General features: G+C 42.2%; 1 protein-coding gene across 1 annotated transcript in view; it reads left to right on the top strand.

Annotated features, from left to right (window-relative positions):
• LOC111227043 (voltage-dependent P/Q-type calcium channel subunit alpha-1A-like) overlaps positions 1-22,155 on the top strand; it is a 92,416-nt gene that overhangs the window by 60,572 nt on the left and 9,689 nt on the right. Inside the window, 17 exon segments of the mRNA XM_022752413.1 lie at positions 1,875-1,974; positions 2,194-2,354; positions 2,567-2,707; positions 2,799-3,000; positions 3,173-3,337; positions 3,774-3,884; positions 5,815-5,898; positions 8,375-8,377; positions 10,034-10,150; positions 10,339-10,404; positions 10,686-10,783; positions 10,957-11,107; positions 11,597-11,724; positions 13,490-13,586; positions 18,210-18,324; positions 18,894-19,001; positions 20,155-20,258. Of these exon segments, the coding sequence (XP_022608134.1) occupies positions 1,875-1,974; positions 2,194-2,354; positions 2,567-2,707; positions 2,799-3,000; positions 3,173-3,337; positions 3,774-3,884; positions 5,815-5,898; positions 8,375-8,377; positions 10,034-10,150; positions 10,339-10,404; positions 10,686-10,783; positions 10,957-11,107; positions 11,597-11,724; positions 13,490-13,586; positions 18,210-18,324; positions 18,894-19,001; positions 20,155-20,258 (1,951 nt within the window).

The raw sequence follows: 22,155 nt of genomic DNA, 5'->3' as shown, positions 1-22,155 counted from the left end.
ATACACACACACACACACATGCACACACACACACATACACCTGTATGCTCACTTGCACACACAAAGCCTACTCACACACAACCACTAGCAGTCTACCATCTGGTATAACAGCTGTATGACACATGCAGCTGTACAAACAGCTGTCTCCTTCCCTGAGGACCACACTCAGTGACCTTCGACCTTAATTTCTTCAGCCTGATCTGAGGAAAAAATGGTTTTCAATAAAAAAATTAAAAAAACACAGATCAAAGGTTTTCCTCAGTACTGGGAAGTTGGCCAATTTTACTTCAAGGAGTTATTTGCTATTGCTACATGGCTAACCTTAGGATTAACAGATGTTTACGTACCAGTCTTTTCAAGAGCTTCAGCCATCATTGCATTGCAATGTTACACTGTCTGTCCAATGCTACTTCTTCAGGGCAGACTGGACACTACAGTGACTCGGTATTGGAGAGTGACAAGACGATATGGCTGGACTGGGGCTAGCTGGTTAGCATGCTAACTTCAGTGGAAGAAATGATAGATAAAAAACAAAACAAAAGGGTTGCACCACTGGAGAGAGCTCTTGGCGAGTAAAGGTATGAACTGTGATGCTGAACTCACAATGTTTCTTCTAGCCTGGTAAGTAAACATCTGTTATTTCTAATGTTGGCTATGTGACAATAGCAAAACTTTCAAATGGCTCCTTTAAGTAAACAGGTTATGATTTTGCAGAGTAGCCCACTTTTACCATCGGTCTACTAAATATTGTTTATTTACAATCTGATTAGATTTAGTTTGGTACTAAAGTACAGGCTTATTTGTAGTTCTTAAATTTGTGAGTTTTTAGCTTTGTGAAGAGTGTTGAGTGCAACTGAAATATTAATTCCTCTTCTCTCACATATGTACCTTGAAATCTAACATCAAAGTTCTAAAAAAAAGAGGTTTGGCTCAGCATTTCAACATGAAATGCTCACTAAAATATCTTTGTCTTTGCCGAAATGGCTTAAAAGACAAGATTCCATGCTGTTTGAACAATGCTGTGAAACCAGCTAATCCTAGTTGTAGTTTAGAGTTCATAGTAATTAACTGGTTGAGTCATCAAAAGAGAGAGTTTGGCTGTTCATTCAAGTTTTTACCACTTTGAAGCACATAGTCATAGTACTAAATTGTGACTTACATTTAAAATTTAAGGATTTATTTTTTTAACTTTTTTATACTACAGACAGAAAATATTGTATATGTCTAACTGAGACCACGACTAAACTCTCTCTGCAAATGTCTCTGTGTAGAATAGAGATCTCCATCACTCAAACTGCTGCTTAAAATAAGAAATATTGCAGCATGGAAAGCAAGGTTTCAATGCAGCATGAATATATTTCACCATTAGCTGGGCATGTGCAAACCAAGGCTTTAACTGTCTTTGTAAAGCATTGAAATACATTGCAAAGTATTAAACCAGTGTAGCTACAAGATAGCATTCAGACAGGAATGATATCAGTTCTTCCCATAGCATGTACTATAGTTGTAATACACCACCTAACTCTAGCATGTAGCTACAATGCTAACCTCACAATTAGAAATGAGGCTAAATTGTAATATTATAGCAATGCTGCATGTGTTGCTATGTATTTAACCCAGACGCAGTTACTCATTTTGAGTTAACTCGGACACAAATACCATCAAGGAATGGCTGCCCACTGCCATTTTGGAATCGAGAGGTCTAAGCCTGTCAAATCACCCTAAACCTGCTGACTCTTTCAATGTGTGTGTGTGTGTGTGTGTGTGTGTGTGTGTGTGTGTGTGTGTGTGTGTGTGTGTGTGTGTGTGTGTGTGTGTGTGTGTGTGTGTGTGTGTGTGTGTGTGCGCGCGCGCGCGCATGTGTACACATACAGGGGGAGCAGTAAAGGAAAAGACATCAGCACTATCAAGTCTCTGAGGGTACTGAGAGTGTTGCGACCTCTGAAGACGATCAAACGTCTTCCCAAACTTAAGGTAAGTTTATAAAGAAAAAGTTTTGCTGCAGATTTGATTTCTGGAAGCATCGGGGGGGGTGCATCTGATCAAAAAGCAAAGGTTTAACATTATCTCACATTATTTGCCCTTTGATGCCACAATTTGAGACCAAAATGCACAAATAATTTCAATCCAGTTTGTTTCTTTATCAAAATAATTACAATCTGTGTGTCTGTCCCTCCCTTTCTCGGTCCTCAGGCTGTGTTCGACTGTGTGGTGAACTCTCTGAAGAATGTGCTCAACATCCTGATTGTCTACTTACTCTTCATGTTCATCTTTGCTGTGGTGGCCGTGCAGCTCTTTAAGGGACGCTTCTTTTACTGCACTGATGAATCCAAAGAGTTTGAGCGCGATTGCAGGTCAGGAAATACAAACTATATTTACCCTGAATGGTAAAATTCTTCTGGACACCTTCGTAATGTTGAGTCCCTTCATGCGTGATGCTTGACTCATGTGGTTTTTAAACATTTCAAGTGTTTCTTCCCCTTCGGAAACATAAAAAAATGAATAAATGTGGAAGCAAACTCTCCCTTGTTCGCATTGTGCTGATGATGTGGTATATGTATTTCAGGGGCGAATATCTGGTTTACGAACGTGATAACGAAGTGAAGGCGCAGAAGCGGGAGTGGAAGAAGTACGATTTCCACTACGACAACGTGGCTTGGGCCCTACTCACCCTCTTCACCGTGTCTACCGGAGAGGGGTGGCCGCAGTGAGTATGCATAAACGTGCGCAGTCACAAGCAGCACACATGTTTTCTGACAACCTATAACCCTCTCCCATTCGCTTCTCTTCTTCTGCAGGGTGCTGAAGCATTCAGTGGATGCGACTTATGAGAACCAGGGCCCGAGCCCGGGATACCGGATGGAAATGTCCATCTTTTACGTGGTGTACTTCGTGGTCTTCCCCTTCTTCTTCGTCAACATCTTCGTGGCTCTCATCATCATCACCTTCCAGGAGCAAGGAGACAAGATGATGGAGGACTACAGTTTAGAAAAGAATGAGGTGAAGAAGGATTAAGGGAGTGAAGGCAGATACAGATAAAGAGTATTGGGAGGGTGTCTGAAAGACAGGAAGAGGGAGGATTATAACTGCTGGATAGAGTAGAAGGGAGAGGAAAAGAGGGATCACAGCAGAATGTGAACAAAACCTTTTTGTTTTGTTTTGCTTTTTGCAGAGAGCCTGTATAGACTTTGCCATCAATGCCAGGCCTCTGACACGCCACATGCCCCAGAACAAGCTGAGCTTTCAATACCGAATGTGGGAGTTTGTGGTGTCGCCGCCATTTGAGTATACTATCATGGCAATGATCGCGCTCAACACGGTTGTGCTGATGATGAAGGTAAAAGTCTTCAGAAACAGTGATGCACACATTAGCATAAACACACATCAACAGAACAACATAACGACTTGATTTGCTGAAGTTCACATCCATCTCTCTTTGTACCTTTATCTCTTACTGTGTGAACTATTTCCTGTGATGAACACATTGTAATGAATATGTCTGACTCTCCATTGGGTGAGTTGAACTGTGTGTCTCTTTATATGTCTTTATACTCGCCCTTCTTTCTGTCCCTGGTGGTGTGTGTGTGTGTGTGTGTGTGTGTGTGTGTGTGTGTGTGTGTGTGTGTGTGTGTGTGTATATGTGTCTACCTTAACGCACACTTTCCTGTGTGTATGGCAATCCATTCTGTTATACTTGTACACTGGTTTGCTGGTATGAATCTGTGCGCTGCCTGTGTGTGTGTATATGTGTGTGTGTGTGTGTTTGTTTATAGTATGATGGAGCTTCTGATACCTATGAAGATGTGTTAGCCAACCTGAACATAGTGTTTACCTCCCTCTTCTCCATGGAGTGTGTACTCAAGATCATCGCCTTTGGAGCACTGGTGAGTGTGTGTGTGTTTGTGTGTGTTTATGTGTTAGTTTGTGTGTGGTGAGAGATTACTGCTCCACTGTATCTTTGTAGAAAGTGCTGAAAATCTGTTGTTATTATTATTATTACATGGTATGGCTGTATCCACATAGATCATTAATGGTTACCAGGCGACGCACAACAGTGAGACAAAAAATACAGCCTTTGTCAGACACAATGCAGAGCCAAGGGCTGAGATTCACTCAGAAAACAAACTTAACAAGAAAAACACTCCGGTCAGATTGTGGCAGCAACACCTAAAATTCAATGTAGATCCAATGCCCCCTGTCTGACATCCACCCTTACCTCACTACCCAGTAAAGCTGTTCTATGTCGAGTTTCTGGGTAATTGTAATAGTCTTGAGAAAATGTGCAGAAAGCTTCTCGAAGGTAACAAATAAAAATCTGTTACCTGATAATCATATATAACGTGCTAAAAGAGACTAAGATGTAGAAAACAAAGGATTCGACAAATTAGATGCTGCTCTGTTTCATGTTGTGGAGGTATTCACCGCAGCCCCGTCCATTATTTTGTTCCACTGGGACACATTGTCTGACGTTATTGCTTACATATTTAAGGAGAAACTGGGGGGGAAATGATGAGCAAGAGAGATACGACTATAGGTAGAAAGGAAGGGCGAAAAGAAAACTGCCAGAAGTCAGCAGTGAAGTGTGCAGTCATCGGAGCTGCAGAGGAACGGAAGGAAGGAAAAAATGGATAGAAGAGATAGTTTAGGGATGAATGTTGAGATACAGGACAGACGGGGAGCGGCAATACAGTAATTAGAAGAAGGAGAGTGAGTGACAGCTAGGCGGTAAAAAGAGAAGCAGAGATTACAGAGAGGGTGGAGATTAAGCAGGATAGGATTTGAATCTAGGAGAGCACCCTTAAACACACCCCTCAGCATGCACAATCACACACACGAATAACACCAGGCCTCTGAGATATCTGTGTGTGTGTGTGTGTGTGTGTGTGTGTGTGTGTTCGTCAAGGTGGTTTATTTTAATAGCCGCCTCCCTTGCTCTCTCCATGTCCCTCCACTTGTCTAATGCATAGTTTGACTGCAGGCAATGTGTAGGAAAGCAAAAGAAGCCGACCTCGCTCATCAGAATTTTGTCCTCACCATGCCACATTCTTCCTCTTTGAGTCACTCTACTTTTTAAATTTAAAAATCTACAATGATCAGCATGTGTGGAAAAATGTGTGTATGCGTAGATTTATAGATTGAGTTTATTTATTAGATGTAAGAGAGGGATGCAATGCTTTTCTTTTTAAAGGAATGTCTGTGAAGCTAGAAGGACTTCAGTTTGACTTTGTGTTGGTTTGGTTTATGATATACAGCGATGTACAGTATGTGATGTTTGGTGGCTGCTATAGTCTTCTGATGCAGTACAATTTGTCCCTAGCCTGTCTGCTGGCATCCGTCCAACATGCCGTCACTGATGGTCCATTTGTGTCATCTAATTTCTTTCCTGTTCCTGTCGAACACTGACATGTCTTTTTTTTCACTTTCTTGTTCTCTATCTTTCTCTGTCTGACTCCTGTTCTCCCTGTCTTGCTCTTTCTCTCTCATCTTCTCACTCTTTTACTGCATTTTACTCTTTTTTTCTTTTTCATTTTAACATTACTTCAATCCTGCCTTATCCTTTCTCCTTGTTTCATTGTGGTCTGTCTATGCTCCATCCCGTTGCGTTGCCCATTTGTTTTTATCTCTTCCGTTCTTTTCTTACTTGTTCTTTCTCTGCTTCCCTGCCACATCCATGTTCGTCTACTTTTTACTGTGTCGCTCTCGCCACATGTCAACTCATCACCTTCTCACCTTCCCTATTTCCACTCCATCCTCCTCTTGTCTTCTCTATTCCTTTCTCGCCCTTCTTCTGTCTCTCTCTTGTCCTGATCACAGAATTATTTCAAAGATGCCTGGAATATTTTTGACTGTGTGACAGTTCTGGGCAGCATCACTGACATTCTGGTCACCGAGCTTGGGGTAAGTGGCAGGATCTGAGGCGTTTGTGTGTAGACGTGTATGTTTGAGAGATCTGTACTGAGCGGTCAAAACTGTAAACAGACAGACATGATCTTGTATCGGCAATGTTTGTTGACTGCGTGTTTGTTGAGCGAGTATGACTGTTAGGTGAGCGTCAGCATGTGTCTGTGGTCTTGCACATCTGTCACATTGCCTAAAAAACATACAGTAGACAAGACAAGGAGTTCGGGGAGAGCATGAGTTAGAGGCCACTGCCGAGTCTTGCATTGCTCAGTCATGCATGAACATCGCTTGAAAGTCTTATATAATTGTCCCAGTTGGTGGGACGAGGAGAGACCGGACTCCAAGCTAGCCAGCACTGAGCCACTGGCAGCGAGGCAGGAAGCATGCTGATGCTCTGGAGCGACCTTCTGCAAGCCACCTAATATCCAGTCAGATTAACAGATTGCATCTCAGGTGGCCAATAGAGGCTTTGCAGACATCTGTTAATAACTACAGCTGAAGTCGAGGAGGCCCATTGGATCCATCTGACTAGGCACAAACAATTCAAACAACTGGACTAGAAATGTGTGAAAGATAGAAGTTATGGGCCCATTCTTTAATGTCATCGCCGCCAGTAAATGGTCAAATTAACTAGATTCTGTGTCCAGAGTTACATTATTGATGCACAGTGCACTATTAATATAGTGACACTCATCATCACTTGAAATAATTCCAGTTTATTGAGTTTTAATTTAACTTCAGTTATTTCAGCTGCTCTTTAGACCTCCAATATGGCTGCCTGATAGGGGGGGTAATGATTCTGCAAATCCACGGTTCACTTCAGTTCATACCTCAGGTTTTTGTTTATTTGTTTAAACTAGCCTAAATTTTATTGCAGATGTGATCACTCGATCATGATTGGACCAAAATAGTCATGTGAGATATACAGTGGGAAGACAAAAAAATAGGTGGACTGTGTAATATTTAGAAAATATACAGCTTGCTCTAACTTCAAATAGAATAATGATTTTGTAATTTGCATGTGTTGTAGTGTTAAATGTGAAATGAAAAATGAGTTTCGCTACTTCAGTAATGTAATGAGAGCTCAACAGGCTGCACCTGCAGCAGTGGCAGCAGGTTGGCTTTGGGGGTGGTTCCATCTTCTGGTATCGTGACATCAAATCGGGGTTTCGGTCTTGGTTTCCGAATCATTACACCCCTACTGCCTCAGGTCGCTTTACATCACCTGGAAGCCCAAGGAAGCAAAATGAATCACAAACTGAGAACTAGTCAAAAAACAGGTTATTTTATTTGCCAGAATGACTTAGTATACAGCCATGGAACTGCTGATATGTGTGCTGTGTGTTGATTTAATATGTCTCTCTGTTTGTGAGTGCATATAACTGTGGAGAAAGATTCTTTTATTTAGAAATTATTCTGACGGTGTGTTCAGACAGAACATGAGGCAATTTTCAGACGACTGATTGCATACAAGGTCAATGCATGTATGTTAGTCCATGTTAGACACACATTTACCCTGGCCAGTGCAAACTGAAGAGAATATGCATCTGGGCGATTTTAAAATATTTTAACTGGAGCAAAAAAAAATTGCATTTACCCTGAGGTTTTATAAATCTACTTCATAAATATACAAAGATGACAGGAAAAATGACAACACACACTTGTTTGCTACCTTAGAGCTAACAGCTGGCACATTCGTTGTTAACCCACAATGATAATATGAGGTGAAAATTTCCTTTGTGTTCTGTCAGCACACTTTAAGAGTTGCTCTTACAGATGTACAGGTAGACCTGGTAGGAAGAGAATGAATAAACTGTATTCAATAGATGTATCAAGCTCTTGGATAGCTTTGATCCAAAGAGATTTAAAAGGGATACACAAGAATGACAGTCAAAATTTTATTTGCTCCACCATATTCGAGAGCTGCACAGCCATTATCGCGGGCTGTGACCCTCACACCTTTCCTACCAGGTCTGTCTGAGGAAGCAAGGGATACCAATGACTCAAACCCTCTCAAGCTTAAATTGATGCTTTTACCAGCCACCGGGTGTTATACTAATATACAGTCATGTTTATTTATTCAGAATCTGTACATTTTTCCAACAGTTCCCTGTTGTCTTGACCCTTGGTATCCCTGCTATATGGATGTACCAAATTTGCAGGCAGAATCCTGCTGCTGTGTTAACTTGTCTCTGTAATGACTGTTGATTTCTTTCTTGTTTTTATCTTTTCACATGCTTTCTTTAAATCGTCTACAAACTTAACGACGATCTACTGTAATCTACTTCGCCCCATCCCCTTCTCCCCCAACACCTACTACTTCCTGTGATCCCATCCAATCAAAATGCACTATGAATCCTCTGTGTCCACCCATGACAACCGGCTTGGTCAATCTCTCTGGTTGTTCTTCGAACCAACCAAAAATCCAAAAATTTGCTGCTATAAACCATATGTCTGCAACATCCACATGTAGATGGTTTGTAATTTTTTGGAGATCTTTTTTTACTGCATCTGTTTTAATTGCATCCCAGCCAATGTTAAGGCTGTGCAAATGTGCATGCTTTGCTTGACCCCCCCCCCCCACCACCCCAGAACCCTCAACTCTGAGTGAGCTCTAAATTAGTAAAATTTTCATTTGTCACCAGATCTACCAACTTCTCTGCCAGTCACTGTATCAATATATGCTGTAAATATATATATATTTTTTATATTATTCAGCCATAAATACCCATACTGTGCATCCTTTACAGAAAACTAGTTTTCAGTTTGTAAAGGATAGGATTCTTTATACTGGAATAGATTTCTGCATCTATCCATTGAGGTTAACCGTTCATTGTATGCACATATTGACACACCCACACACAAGACAGTGACTGGGAGAGTGTCCAAAGCTTTGCTGCTGTCAGAGGGAACAAGTGATGCATGCTGCCTCTTGCATGTCTTTGGCAGGAACCCTTTATTTTCACAACACACACACAAGCGTGCGCTCACACACACACGCACGCGCGCGCACACACACACACACACACACACACATACACACACACACACACACAATGTAATACATGCTATATTGTAGATGAAACCTGCATGTGCCTGCTGCCAGTCCCTTTTCAGCACTTAGTCTCAAACTGTCATCTTTTGTTCTTTACTGTGGTAAATGGTTTAACTCTGTATTGTATTACAGATTTTGTATTAATTGATAATAGTAATTTGTATAGTCTTAAATAAACATTAAAAAATAATGAAAAAGCTCTTTTAAAAATAAATTTTAATTGTCGCATAGATGTGTCAACTCAACTTGAACATAATCAGACTGAAGAGACTGAAACCACATGAGCCTAAAGAAATTCACTCAGGATATAATGACCTTAGTTGGTCCTTCAGCCACCCTCTTGCTCTTATTTGGCTGTGACATCACTACAGTATGTCACATGACTTTGGCAGCCAATCGGATGGCACATCAGTTGTCACAGATTTGCTGCTTTGCCTTGTATTAGTGCACATCTGCATGCTGTGTGCTTGTTTCATTTTTAAGATACTGCATATTTTGCCTTGAGAGAATTAGTGCATTTGGTTGTCCTTCCAAGAAAACGTCCTGACGTCCCTGCACTTTTAACCAGTCACCACTCCTAACACAATTACTACTACATAACCCAATTGGATGAAACTAGCTAGACTTGGATGATGTCCTCTCCCCTGTGTTGTTTTGTTTGGTTCTGTCTAACCTACATTTGAAACGCTTGTCGGAGCCTTGCTGATTTGAGTTTGGTTTGCTTTGACTTGTTTGGCTCCTGATTCTTTCATTTGTATTGAGTTTGAATCCCCTTCAGTTTGGGTTTGACTGTTTTTACTTTATTTTATTTTATTTTGTTTATTTTTTGGTTGTCTAAGGAAAATTGTTTGCACACTTTGCACTGCAACTAACTTTCCCTTTATTCTGACCCCAACTCCTCCCTCTCCCCCCTCTTCCATCTCCCTTTATTCCTTCCTTCCCCCTTTCCTTCACATTCCTATCCTCAACATTCAATCCTAATCCTTTCTACAACCCCCCTCCTCTCTCTCTCTCTCTCTCTCTCTCTCTCTCTCTCTCTCTTTCTTCCTCTCTGGTTATATTGCGGACGTACTGTAGAATAATTTCATCAACCTAAGTTTCCTGAGGCTGTTCAGGGCAGCTCGTCTCATCAAGCTACTGAGGCAGGGAGAAACCATCCGCATCTTGCTTTGGACCTTCGTTCAGTCCTTCAAGGTTTACACCCAACTAAACAGCATATCACACACACAGGAAGAAATGACATATATAATTAACAAATACACATATACACAATACACACATACAATATAGTGTGTACAAAATAGGTGCAGTCTCATGTACAATGCACAGTGCGGTCACATGTATCAAACTTGACACCAAACAATGAATGTGTCTCTCCTCAGGCGCTGCCTTATGTCTGCCTCCTCATTGCCATGCTGTTCTTCATCTACGCCATCATTGGGATGCAGGTGGGTGAAAGCCTCATGCTAAAATGCACTATAATGCTTTCGGGATACATTAAATATGTTTTATAGGACGAGGAGGAGGTATAGAAGGAGAATGAGGATGATGATAGCGGTCGTAAGGATTTGGTGCATGATGGGTGGTGAAAGATTATTATGAAAGCATTGTATATGTGAAGTTAAGTTTCAGGGGGGTTATATCTACTTCTTAGTCCCGCATTAGAGGCAAAGACGGCCTGAAAGGTGACTCTGGTTTTCAGTGTTAACAGTATGATTGTGTTCGACAGCTGTTTGGGAATATTGCTATTGAAGAAGACGGAGAGAGTGCCATCAACCAGCACAACAACTTCAGGACCTTCATACAGGCTCTCATGCTGCTCTTCAGGTGCTTATATATATTATATATATATGTGTGAACGTGTGTCCTCTGTATCCTCTAAACAACTTTCTATGTTTTTCCACAGAACCATCTGAAACAAAAGTTGTTACAGTTGTGGTAGACTTTATACTCACTGACGAATACTTCACAAATCAAAGAATCTTTTTGTGTATTTGTAGGAGCGCTACAGGGGAGGCGTGGCATGAGATCATGCTGTCATGTCTGGGGGGTAAGGAGTGTGACCTCCTGTCAGGGAACACAGAGCCAGAGTGTGGCAGCCAGTTTGCCTATCTCTACTTTGTTTCCTTCATCTTCTTCTGTTCATTCTTGGTGAGCGCATACTACACAATCCAACAGCTTCATCCCCATTCAGAAAGCGTAAAATACATATCACATGAACACATGTGGCAACATGTCCATGAGTTTATAAAATAATTCTATACCGTTCAATCCTGCCTGGAAATGTTGTGTTATTAGAAAGCTCCTCTAGCTCTTCTAGCAAGGTATTCCAAATCTCAAGAGCCCAGATTGGGAAAAAAATCTCACTCTCATTTTGTCTTTAATCTAAACAAAGACCTGATCAGATTTGCCCTTCTGCGTTGTCTCAGGTTGTTCTGCATCTCTTACTCACAGCAAGGAAAGAAAATCAGTCATTTTCAACAGTGAACAGGCAACTGAACATGTTCTGCTTCTGTTCGTTAAAATATAGTTATAAAACTGGTGATTTATTGACACCAGTTTTGATTGGCTCCACTTGTAACATCAGCTGTTCAACTTTCTGCTTGTGTATGTGTGTTTTTCATGCGCGCACACGTGCAGATGCTGAATCTGTTTGTAGCCGTCATCATGGACAACTTTGAGTACCTGACTAGGGATTCATCCATACTGGGACCTCACCACCTGGATGAGTATGTCAGGATATGGGCCGAGTATGATCCTGCTGCCTGGTGCGTGGTAACGTGCATGCCCTCAGGGGCACAAACACACACATAAAAAAAGAAAACACAACTGTAATTCTTATGTACACACATTGCACAGAACTACATGCACACGTTTGGTTTGCACATTGTCGATTTTGAAGTCAAAACTTACATCGTCAACTTGTCACATTTTGTTCGTGCTTGTGTGTTTACAACCACACAGACACTGTTTACGACCTCACACTCAGACACATCAAATGCTTTATTGTATGTTTCTTGTACATGTTTTAATATGCTTATTCACACAGAGCAAGGCCCAAGCAATGAAAGCAGGAACTTCTCAACAATGTTCTGACTGTTTTTTTTGTTTTTGTTTTGTGGCTTCCTTTTTTGGTAAAACATCAGCACATGGTATTTTAAATGGCACAAAGAAAGACAGAAAATGAACAAAGCACAAGCGTCAACTAGTTAATAGCTGCAAGGGGGCTGTAACGGATCTGAGTATAACCTCATCAGGCATCTGGTTATCTCCCTAACACCGTACAACCCCTCCCTCCTCCTCCCCTTTGCTCCTCTTCCTCCCCTTTTCTGTAAACTGTCCTTACACCCTTAAACCTTTTCCCTTTTCTGGAATCTGCATACTGCCAAAAACTTCATGTGGCAACATCTACACTCCAAACAAAACTCCCCCTGTATTACTCTGTAGCCTAAGTATCTCCTGGAGACATGCTAAGTTTCATGGTATCTGTATTCCAGTGCCTGTGTGTTGCCCTCATGCTGTCCTGTAGACTGCACATAGACAGCTCTAAACAGGATGAATGGGAAAAGGAAAGGAAGGAGAAATGAGGGAATAGAGCGGTAATAATTATATTTAGATAAATAACATCAAGAAAATGAAGATTGTCATAGAAAATGGGAGATTTAAATAACTGATTGTAGATCTTCAAAGGTTAGACTTATCTACAACATGCAAAAATATATTGTTTGCCTTAGAAATCAGTAGAGAACTTTTAGAAAGAAGGAAAAATCTTTCTTTACCTCTTATCAACACATAACCTTAATGTACATTGCATAAACTGCCTTTTGTGTTTTAAACTAACATGCTATTTTTCAACCACTACCTTACTGACTATGAAATGGACACCGCTGCACAGGACACAGAAGACAGGGAACACAGACACATGGCCGACACTGAACACATATTTAAGAGGGAGGCGATCTGCGCACCGCAAGCAGCTATTAAGCATCTAGCTGTTTACCCAAGCACATGCTTTTCCACTCTGTTAGCAATTCCTTAATTACATTGTGCACACATCCAGTCAGGGCTTGGACTGGAGAGAGAAGGAGGAAAGGGATTTCACACCAAGGAAGGGAATGGGGGAAAAAAACATAATAGAGGGGGAAGATTTTGGAAAAGTGAAATTGTATTGGCAGTGCTAAGGACCACATTTAACTATGTGTGGCATGCAGTAAAGTGTTGTCTTTATTATTTGTGTGTGTGTGTGTGTGTGTGTGTGTGTGTGTGTGTGTGTGTGTGTGTGTGTGTGCGTGCGTGCGTACGTGTAGAGTTTGCAACGGTGCATTCAGTTGTAGATGTGTTGAAAAAGTCTGTTAATTATAGTAAACATATTGTAAGATATTTTCAGATACTGTGTGTACTTGTCAATCTTGTGCTCTTCCTCCCAATGTTCTCTCTTCTCTCTGGATACGTGTGTGTGTGAATGTGTGTGTGTGTGTGTGCGTTTTTCCTGTGTGCGCGTGTGTTTCTTAACTCCCTGTATTCTTCTTGCAGCGGGCGCATTCATTATAAGGACATGTACAGTTTATTACGAGTTATCGACCCGCCTCTCGGCTTAGGCAAGAAATGCCCCCATAGGGTGGCCTGCAAGGTTTGACTTCCATTCAAACAAAATCTCTCAACCACACTTGCTAGCCACAGCATCCAGGAATGGAGTGAATGCCGCTTTATTTATTTATTTTTTCTTTTTCATTTCAATTTTACAACTTCTTTTCCACCATTATTAAATTGCATTCTGAACTGCTGAGAGAATGTGCGGGACAATGCAGACACCCAGAGAAGCATGTGAAATGCACTAAGTGAAATGGAAAAAAAAAAATACACGTTAAGAAGTTTTACCACATTGTAAAATAAATCATTCTTTTTTGATTTTATCGGTTTTTTTTACGAATATTCTTTTCTTTTGCTTGCTGTGGAGCCATGGCTATAATGTAGCAAGCTACGGTTGCCCACTGTAGTGTTGCATTGTTCTTGGTTTTTGGGGGTTGGGGGAAAGACAGAAACTGCATTGACACCCCTCCCTCTTCCTCCCCTCTCTCCTCGTCCGAGCAGGAGCGGCTTGGTGCCTGCTGTCAAGCTCTGCCCTGCTCTGCACACACACACACACACACACACACACACACACACACACACAAACACACACACACACACACACTCCGAAACACATACTGTATTTACTATTGTCCTGCTTGCACAGAATTGTCTTTTGATACTACAAGAGAAGATTTACTTCTCAAATTCCAGTCCTTATCTTCCTCCTGTTGTCTCCCCTCCCTCTGTCATATACTCCCTCTCTTTTTTGACATGACGAACTGTTAGAGAGTACTGTAGCTCACAGAGGAGCCACACGGCCACAGTCTCTCCAAAATCAGCCCAATAACCTTGTCTTTCTGTTGTTTTTTACTTTGCTTTGTTCCCCTTTTCTCTCTCTCTCTCTCTCTCTCTCTCTCTCTCTCTCTCCCTCCCCTTTTCTCTCTCAATCTCTGACACTGCGATTCTCTCTTCTCTTTTCAACGCTATCCTCTAATCAATCGTCTCCTCCATCTCTCTTTCACTGCCCCCTTTTTCTTCCTTCTTGTTCTCCCTCTCTCAATGTCTTTGTCTCTCCCTTTTTTGTGCTTTTGTTAACGGGGTGGTGGCACTGATGGCTGATGATGCAGTGGCAGGATCAGTTGCAGGGAAATGTATGACATGCTGAGGCACATGTGTCCTCCACTAGGCCTTGGGAAGAGGTGTCCGGCACGGGTGGCCTACAAGGTCAGAAAGGACCCTATCTTCACCCAAGTCTCCTATGGGTGTCGGGGTGGGGCGGGGGTTTGGGGTGTGCAGGAGGGAGGGGCCAGTGATTTAAGCGCTCAACGTGGTGTAAACTTTAGTGTCGTTGTTTCTTTGGTTCTGTTTCTGTTTCTTTTCGTGGAAAGTGGGGGTGGGCTGATCGGTGTTGTGGCGTTGTGTGGTGGTGTGGGATTGGTGGGTGGAGGTAGCAAGACAATTAGGTTGCAGGGTCAGGTGGGTCGTGTATCCACAGGAGGGGACGAAAAGAGGGACCTTCTCAGCTCGTTTGCACCGTGTACGATGGACACACAAGCTCATTTACACAAACATGCACATTCCAATCAATATGTAATAGTGTTCAATATTATTCTGCAAATAGATGGACTGTAGTAAGTGTATACTAAATGCAACTTCTTAAACACCCAAGTACAAATATATTAATCATAAACAAACATTTCACACATGTAGACGCTGCCGAAGACACACACTCTGACACGGAAGCATGCGTGTGCAGCAGGGCTTGGAAGGTCCACTAGACTTACGTCCTCTGACTCGTTCCATCCTGTGGATGGGGCAGACACACACACACACACACACACACACACACACACACACACACACACACACACACACACACACACACACACACACACACACACACACACACACACACACACAAACACACACACACACACACACACACACACATATACACACAAAACACACACACACACACACACACACACACAGAATTAGATCATATCAACTTACACATAGATATTCTCTGTTATTTCTCATGGTAGAGAGAGCAGAAGGGCTTGTGTAAGTGATGTGTTTTCCACAGAGAGCCTTTGGTTGCCATACAGAAGCAGTTCTTTTTCTGTCACCCTTCATGTAGCAGCTCCAAGCCCCCAAGCAGCCTTTTCTATCTGCAAGTCCAATCTTCTCTTTGTCCTTTGGTTCTGTCGTCAATGCAGTTCTATTCTGTTTCCAGCCCCCCTTCATCTCTGCATATTGCTCCCCTCCCCGCACATACACACTTCCTCACCTGCCTTCTGCATGGCCGTTAACCACCACCACCACCACCACCACCTCCTCCTCCTCCTCCTCCTCCTCCTCCCCCTCCTCCCCCCTCCTCTCCCTCCTGAACACGCCCCTGTCTGTCATATACACAACACAGGCACAATTCATTGCGCACAAATTGTTATCGGAATAGAAATATGCAGAATGATAACAACAAATTTACCTTCATGTGACCAGACATTCCTGTCACTCCTCCTGTGATCAGCTTGACAGATCCATGACACATCATTGGCAGATCACTGTGAGCCTCAGGGGGCAGCCGGCCAAACAGCCTGTAGGCACAGGAGATCACTCCATCGCCAACCATTGCTTTATCCCTTCTCCTTCTCCAGCAGACCTGGGGAAAATAGTACTGACATTTTATATTATTTACAGATGAGTGATCTAAAATGTACTATTTAACCCAGGCTTTTGCAACTCTAGCTCTGTCTCTTTCTTAGTAAATCATATTTTTGTTTTTAACCCCAAACCACTGGCACTGTCCATCCTTACATCATGTGCTCTCTTTCTTTCCTTATCCTCTTAGTTTTACCCCCAAACTGTTTTCCTAAAAGCCTCCTCCCTGAACTCGAAGTTAAACCCTCAATCTCCCCTGCTCAACAACCTAACATGCTTTTCATGCCTGGTTTTGGCAAAATCTCCCAAACATATTAATCTGCCCCTTGATAATTATTACTGGAACAGTTTTCCAGAAAGCTGTCATCTCCCTGTTTATGCCTTTACCTCCCTTACCACTTTCCCTAAGCACCTTGCCAATGAGAAAAATCCAAACCTTACCTTTGACCTTCCAACCAGTCCACAGAACAATGACCCATCCAGCTCCACTGCTTTTAACCTTCACTCTTCTCTGTCCTGGAGAGACAGCAGAGCCTTCAGGCAGGACCGCTTTCTTACAGACACAGCCAACTAAGTGTGGTGATGTTTTTTTTTTTTCTTTTTTCTTTTTCTCTCTCCGCATTGTTTTGTCTTCTGTTTGTCTATTTTTGGTCACCTTTTCTCTTTACATGCTCCAGCTCACAACCTATTGATTTTTTATTTAAGCCTTAGCTTTCCCTTCCAACTCTTATATCTATTTTCTGCCAGAATAAACATTTCCTTTCACCTCATATTTCCTACATACACTTGGATTACGGTCACCTGAACAATCATGCATCTTATAGGACCAAACAACACTTCCATGGTGGCCATTTTTTTTTGTTTGTTTCTCCTTCTTTCTTTTTCCACAGAATGCTGCTCTCTCTCACCTATTAACCTCTAAGTCTGTGCCCATTTCTCACACATTAGACATCGGATTGATTAGTGATAGAGCTAGCTGCTCTATCGTTTCAGCCTAGCCCCATCGTCTACAAATTTTCTTATTCCCTCAAAGAACAGCCACGTTAAAATAACCCACAAATTCATTTTAATGTTGTCAACAGAGGATGCTTTCTGTGTACGGCTGCGCAGCTGCTTGTCCTGTGAGGCATATTGTGTGCGCATCGCATGCCGCATGAGGGTGGGATGTGCAAGAAGGATTTTGGGGGGAGTAGAGATTTAAAAAAAGAAAAAAAAGAAGTTTTCATGGACGGATTAAAGGAGAAGGCATTCAATCGGGATGTGGGGGGAAGCATGATTTGCTGCATGTCTGGGTTGTCGCCGTCTTCTGTCACCAAACACACACGAACGTCACTCTGTCATCTGTGAGTTGGTGTGTGTCTCTGTGTCGTCTGTTTCTATTATAAACCAACAAGACCTGTAAAGGATCAAACCAATACACAAAAACCAAAGTGTTCCCCTTCCTTAGATCAGTCCCTCAGCTGTTTTTGGTTTATTGGTTTATCATTTGGTCTCTGTTGTTTTCACTGTGAACCTCCAAACCCCTAGGGGGAGCTGTGTATAGTAGCTGCTGCTCAGCCTGTCCTCGTATTTTCGCATTGAAGGCTCAATAAAACAGATTTAACCAGCCTGGGACTTCAAGAACATACATAAACAACATGACAGTTATGAAATGAATATATAAGACGGGGATAAATTTGAATAAAAGTTTTGAATAATCACCTTGGCACTCAAAGGTCCTTTCATATCAGAAACAGCATAAAATCTTTGAATCTCTACATGTGAATTTGTTGTCATTTCTGCACTAAAATTCAAATATGTGTGCCACTGTAGCTGAGTAGTTGTTACAGGCAGACATACAGAGTAAGAGCCTGCTGCAGATGGTATGCACTACTCCCTCAACCTCCTTTACCCAAACCCCTCTCTTGCCCCCCCCCCCCCCCCCCCCCCCCCCCCCCCCCCCAATCACCTGGAGGTTCCACATACGTGCCACCCAACTTCCCGATTTTCTCACCACTTACCCTGATTGGCTCTCCAACAGAGACTGCTACGTATGGATCTGCCTGTGGCCGACGACAACACGGTCCACTTCAACTCCACCCTCATGGCCTTGATCCGCACAGCGCTGGACATCAAGATCGCCAAGGGTACGGAAGGTTTGGAATCCCTCTTACCTCCTTTGGTCTGATTTTCACATGCTTTCCTCAGCTTCTTCTTATTTCCCCTGTACTGCAGCGCTGTCTGCAATTTCTGTGCTGTGAACCCAGAAACCTCCAGCTCTTCCTGATGCTTCTCCTGTTGTATCTTGAGTACAGTGTGCTTTTTATGACAGTAGATCATGTGTGTAGCATGTTGCTGAGTTGTGTGTGAAGCTGAGGGTTGAGATCCTGTGGAATCAAGGGTCTCTCAGCCTGTGTACAGCTACTACTGCAATTATAAATTGATCACAGCTATTATTATTACCTTACTAATTTTTTCTGTCTGTGTTTGTTTTCATGTTTGTGTGTCCTCTCTTATACCTTTTTGTGTCAATACGAATGGGTATGAATGATTTGTGTGCACTTGTGTGTGTTTGAACAATGTTCATTTTGTGTATGTGCATGTTCATGTGTCTGAATTTATGTGTGTCTATGTACTTGGGCATGGGTGTCTGTGTATCTGTGTATGTTTCTGTTTGTGTGTGTGTGTGTGTGCATGCATGCGTGTGTTTGTTGAATATGCCCAGGTGGTATTGACAAGCACCAGATGGACGCAGAGCTGAGGAAAGAGATGATGGCAATCTGGCCCAACCTCTCCCAAAAGACTCTGGATTTGCTGGTTACGCCGCACAAGTGTAAGTTGCAGAGTGTGGGTGCGGGCGCAGCAACACGGCTTGGATGCAGCCACCCTGTGCCACCCAGTGCTCCAACGTTGTTTCTCTTCACGCCACCTGAGGACCGCTTCTCTCAGCCAGTCTCTGTCACTGCTGCACCCTCTGAATCAGATGGCACACCCCCCACACACACACATACACACCCACATACCTGTAATCTGTGAAGATTATAATTATATGAGCATCAAGAAACGCAAACAGAAGCACTGTGTGCAGTTAAGATATGCACAAACCAGCTCACACACACAGCCTGCATGTTAGACACAAAACAACTATATACACATACATACACACACACACACACACACACACAATACCACACCTTTTTCTTTCAGCCACCACCACCAGTTCCAGACCCCACTTGTCTGTGCCTGAGATCAGAGGGTGCCCAACTATAGATCAACTCTCTATAGATGTCTTTTCACTCCAGGGGCAGTCAGCTCTGTGCACTAGGTGGCTGGCCATATGTGATAGAAAAGTGTTTATTTATTAAGTGGTAATTACACTGACAAGTGCACAGGTACCTAGTTGCACAAAACAGTAGTTGCTTTAGTTTGTGTAGTGCATGATATTTGCTATTAATATAGCTTGGAGCTGGGAAATTGATTATGTATTGAGCATAAAATTTGCAACCAAGTCCAAAGTCATATTCAGTCATAACTGGATATCACAGATTTTTATTTTTGATGACTTGGTTGGTTAAATTTGTGTTGACTGTTGTGATCATGTGATTACAAATTCCTAGAGATACCGCATTTTGTTTTGTTGTTTGGTATTCCATGCCAAGCATTATACCACAGTATATCACCATGCAATGCTTTGATTACAAGATTTTAACTGTGACAAATATCTATGCTAAATACAGTTAAACAAAGGTCCTTTTCAAAAGTAAGATAAGGTTTAAAATAATAATAATAATAATAATAATAATAATAATAATAATAATAATAATCTGTTTGTGAAAAGACCATTTGCTCAGTGTTCATGTGTATGTGAGATTTGTGAGTGTAAGAGTGTTTTTCTGTGTGCATGCCTCACCCCTTTCTACCATTCCTCGCGCTCAGGGTCCATACCAAAGGGTCTAATCTTGCAGGGTAACTTGTCATTCTCTCAGCAGCGACAGACCTGACAGTGGGGAAAATCTACGCTGCCATGATGATCATGGAGTACTACCGCCAGAGCAAGATCAAGCGCTCGCAGGCTCTTCGTGATGAGCAGGTATTTGCTGTCACAAGGACAATAACCCTCTACTCGACCTGCATCCGACCCTTTAAAGTTGAAGGCAGACTGACGTCCACTGAAATGAAGGCTGCAGGGATGTTGCCCCGTTCATACAAGCCTGGGCTGTGACAACCCCTGTCCAGATCAGGGATGAGTCCTCATTCAGTCACCTAAAAATGGCATGCAGGGGGTGAAAACCTTTACAGTCTAATGCAATCTGCAATCTCTTATATGTAGTGCTTCTTTGCTAACAACAAAACACTGCTGCCACCTGCTGGGCAAAGTTTGTTACTTACTATTTTTACAGTAATTTCAGCATTACTCAGGAAAAATGCTAACATACTTCATGAGGAGAATTACTTTCACAAAAATTTTAAATGGTAATTTAGGAGATGATTTATACCTACATGTTGTTTTTTTTTAGCAGCTTATATGCCTGCGACCACAGGGTTTTGTTTGCAGGCTGAAATGTTGTCACAGCCCCAAAGGTGCCAATACCTCAGCATCATGGGACCCCTGTCACTGAGCTGGATTCTTCCTTGTGTCGACTGCTTGTAAAGATACTGTACCTCCTCACTCCCCCTCATCCATGCTTGTAACCTTGCACTGTTAGCACTGTGCATGACCCTTTAGTTAGCACACTGCCCCCTTGATTAAGGAGCTTTCACTGACAGGTGATGACCACCCTCTACATTTATTTAGCTGTAGTTCATCTTAATACATGCTGAAGTGATTGAGATCATGAGATCATATCTTATTTGAACTTAAATTTAATGGTCCTTACCAGGTTTATGCAGCCAGCTTTGACCATAAACATTTGCATGCTCTGGAGAGCACTCATCAACCTTTTTTTTTTTTTTTAATGTAAAGATACATTGCCTCTCAAACATCAGATTCGCTTTCTCATGTATCATTTTCCCTCCTCCTTCCCTCACAGTCCTCTGGCCACATGCAGTGCTCCACACTCGGACCATTTTTCCCACTTACTCCACTTCCTTCACCCCTCGCTCCCAACACATACTATACATCACCATCTCTCCTCCCCACTCCACCTACTGCATTGCAGGCTGCTGCATGTCTTGACCTGGGCAAAAGGAAAGTGCGACCATATTTTGTAGCAACACACAGTGTGAGACACAGTTTCACAATCCAAAGATGTCATTAGTGCAGATCACTTATCACATAACAGTCCCAAAGTGTTACATGTGCTTGACATACTGTACTTGACATTGGCAGATTTGCCACAGTTTGGATTTGAATAAATGAGAGGAAAAAGGAGAAAATGACTCATTAAAAAAGCCATTCTAAGTTTAAAATTGGAAATTATAATGTGAAAGATCAAATTTGACATTACCTGAAGTTTTTTTTAATCCAACTTGCATGTGTAACAGGTTAATGACCACTGAAATTGGGAAAGGTGGTTATCAGTTAGCACTGTTGCAACTTCTTAAGTGGATGAATAATCAATGAATGACTGAATGTAGCATTTCATATTTGACTTGATCCATCATGCATTTCACCTGCTGTATGTTCCCCTCCACAGGATTGTTGCAGTGTTTATCTGCCATGATGTCCTCTTTCCCTGCTTTGAACGAGGCCCTTCTTTGATTGCTCCCCTCTTTAACACTTCCAGTTCTACTGCTACTGCTGTGGAAACATGTTTTCTTCTGGGGTTTTTTTTTTGGAAATGTGTGTTCTTCAGCATTCTCTATCAATATTACAATATTTAAACCCATCATCAGATGACAACTGATCATCAGATGAAACCCAGAATGATTACTGATCATTCTCTTTGATCCGACCCTGAGCCACTGAGTGGGTGACTTCCACTTCCTTTTTGGTCTTCAGTGGTTAGAGTCCTGGACCTGGATGCCTCACAGGGTTTCTAGGTCCC

Source organism: Seriola dumerili, unplaced genomic scaffold, assembly GCF_002260705.1.
Source record: "Seriola dumerili isolate Sdu_G_001 unplaced genomic scaffold, Sdu_1.0 BDQW01000169.1, whole genome shotgun sequence".
NCBI classification, from domain to species: Eukaryota; Metazoa; Chordata; class Actinopteri; order Carangiformes; family Carangidae; genus Seriola; species Seriola dumerili.
This window is presented reverse-complemented; position numbering and strand designations above follow the sequence as displayed.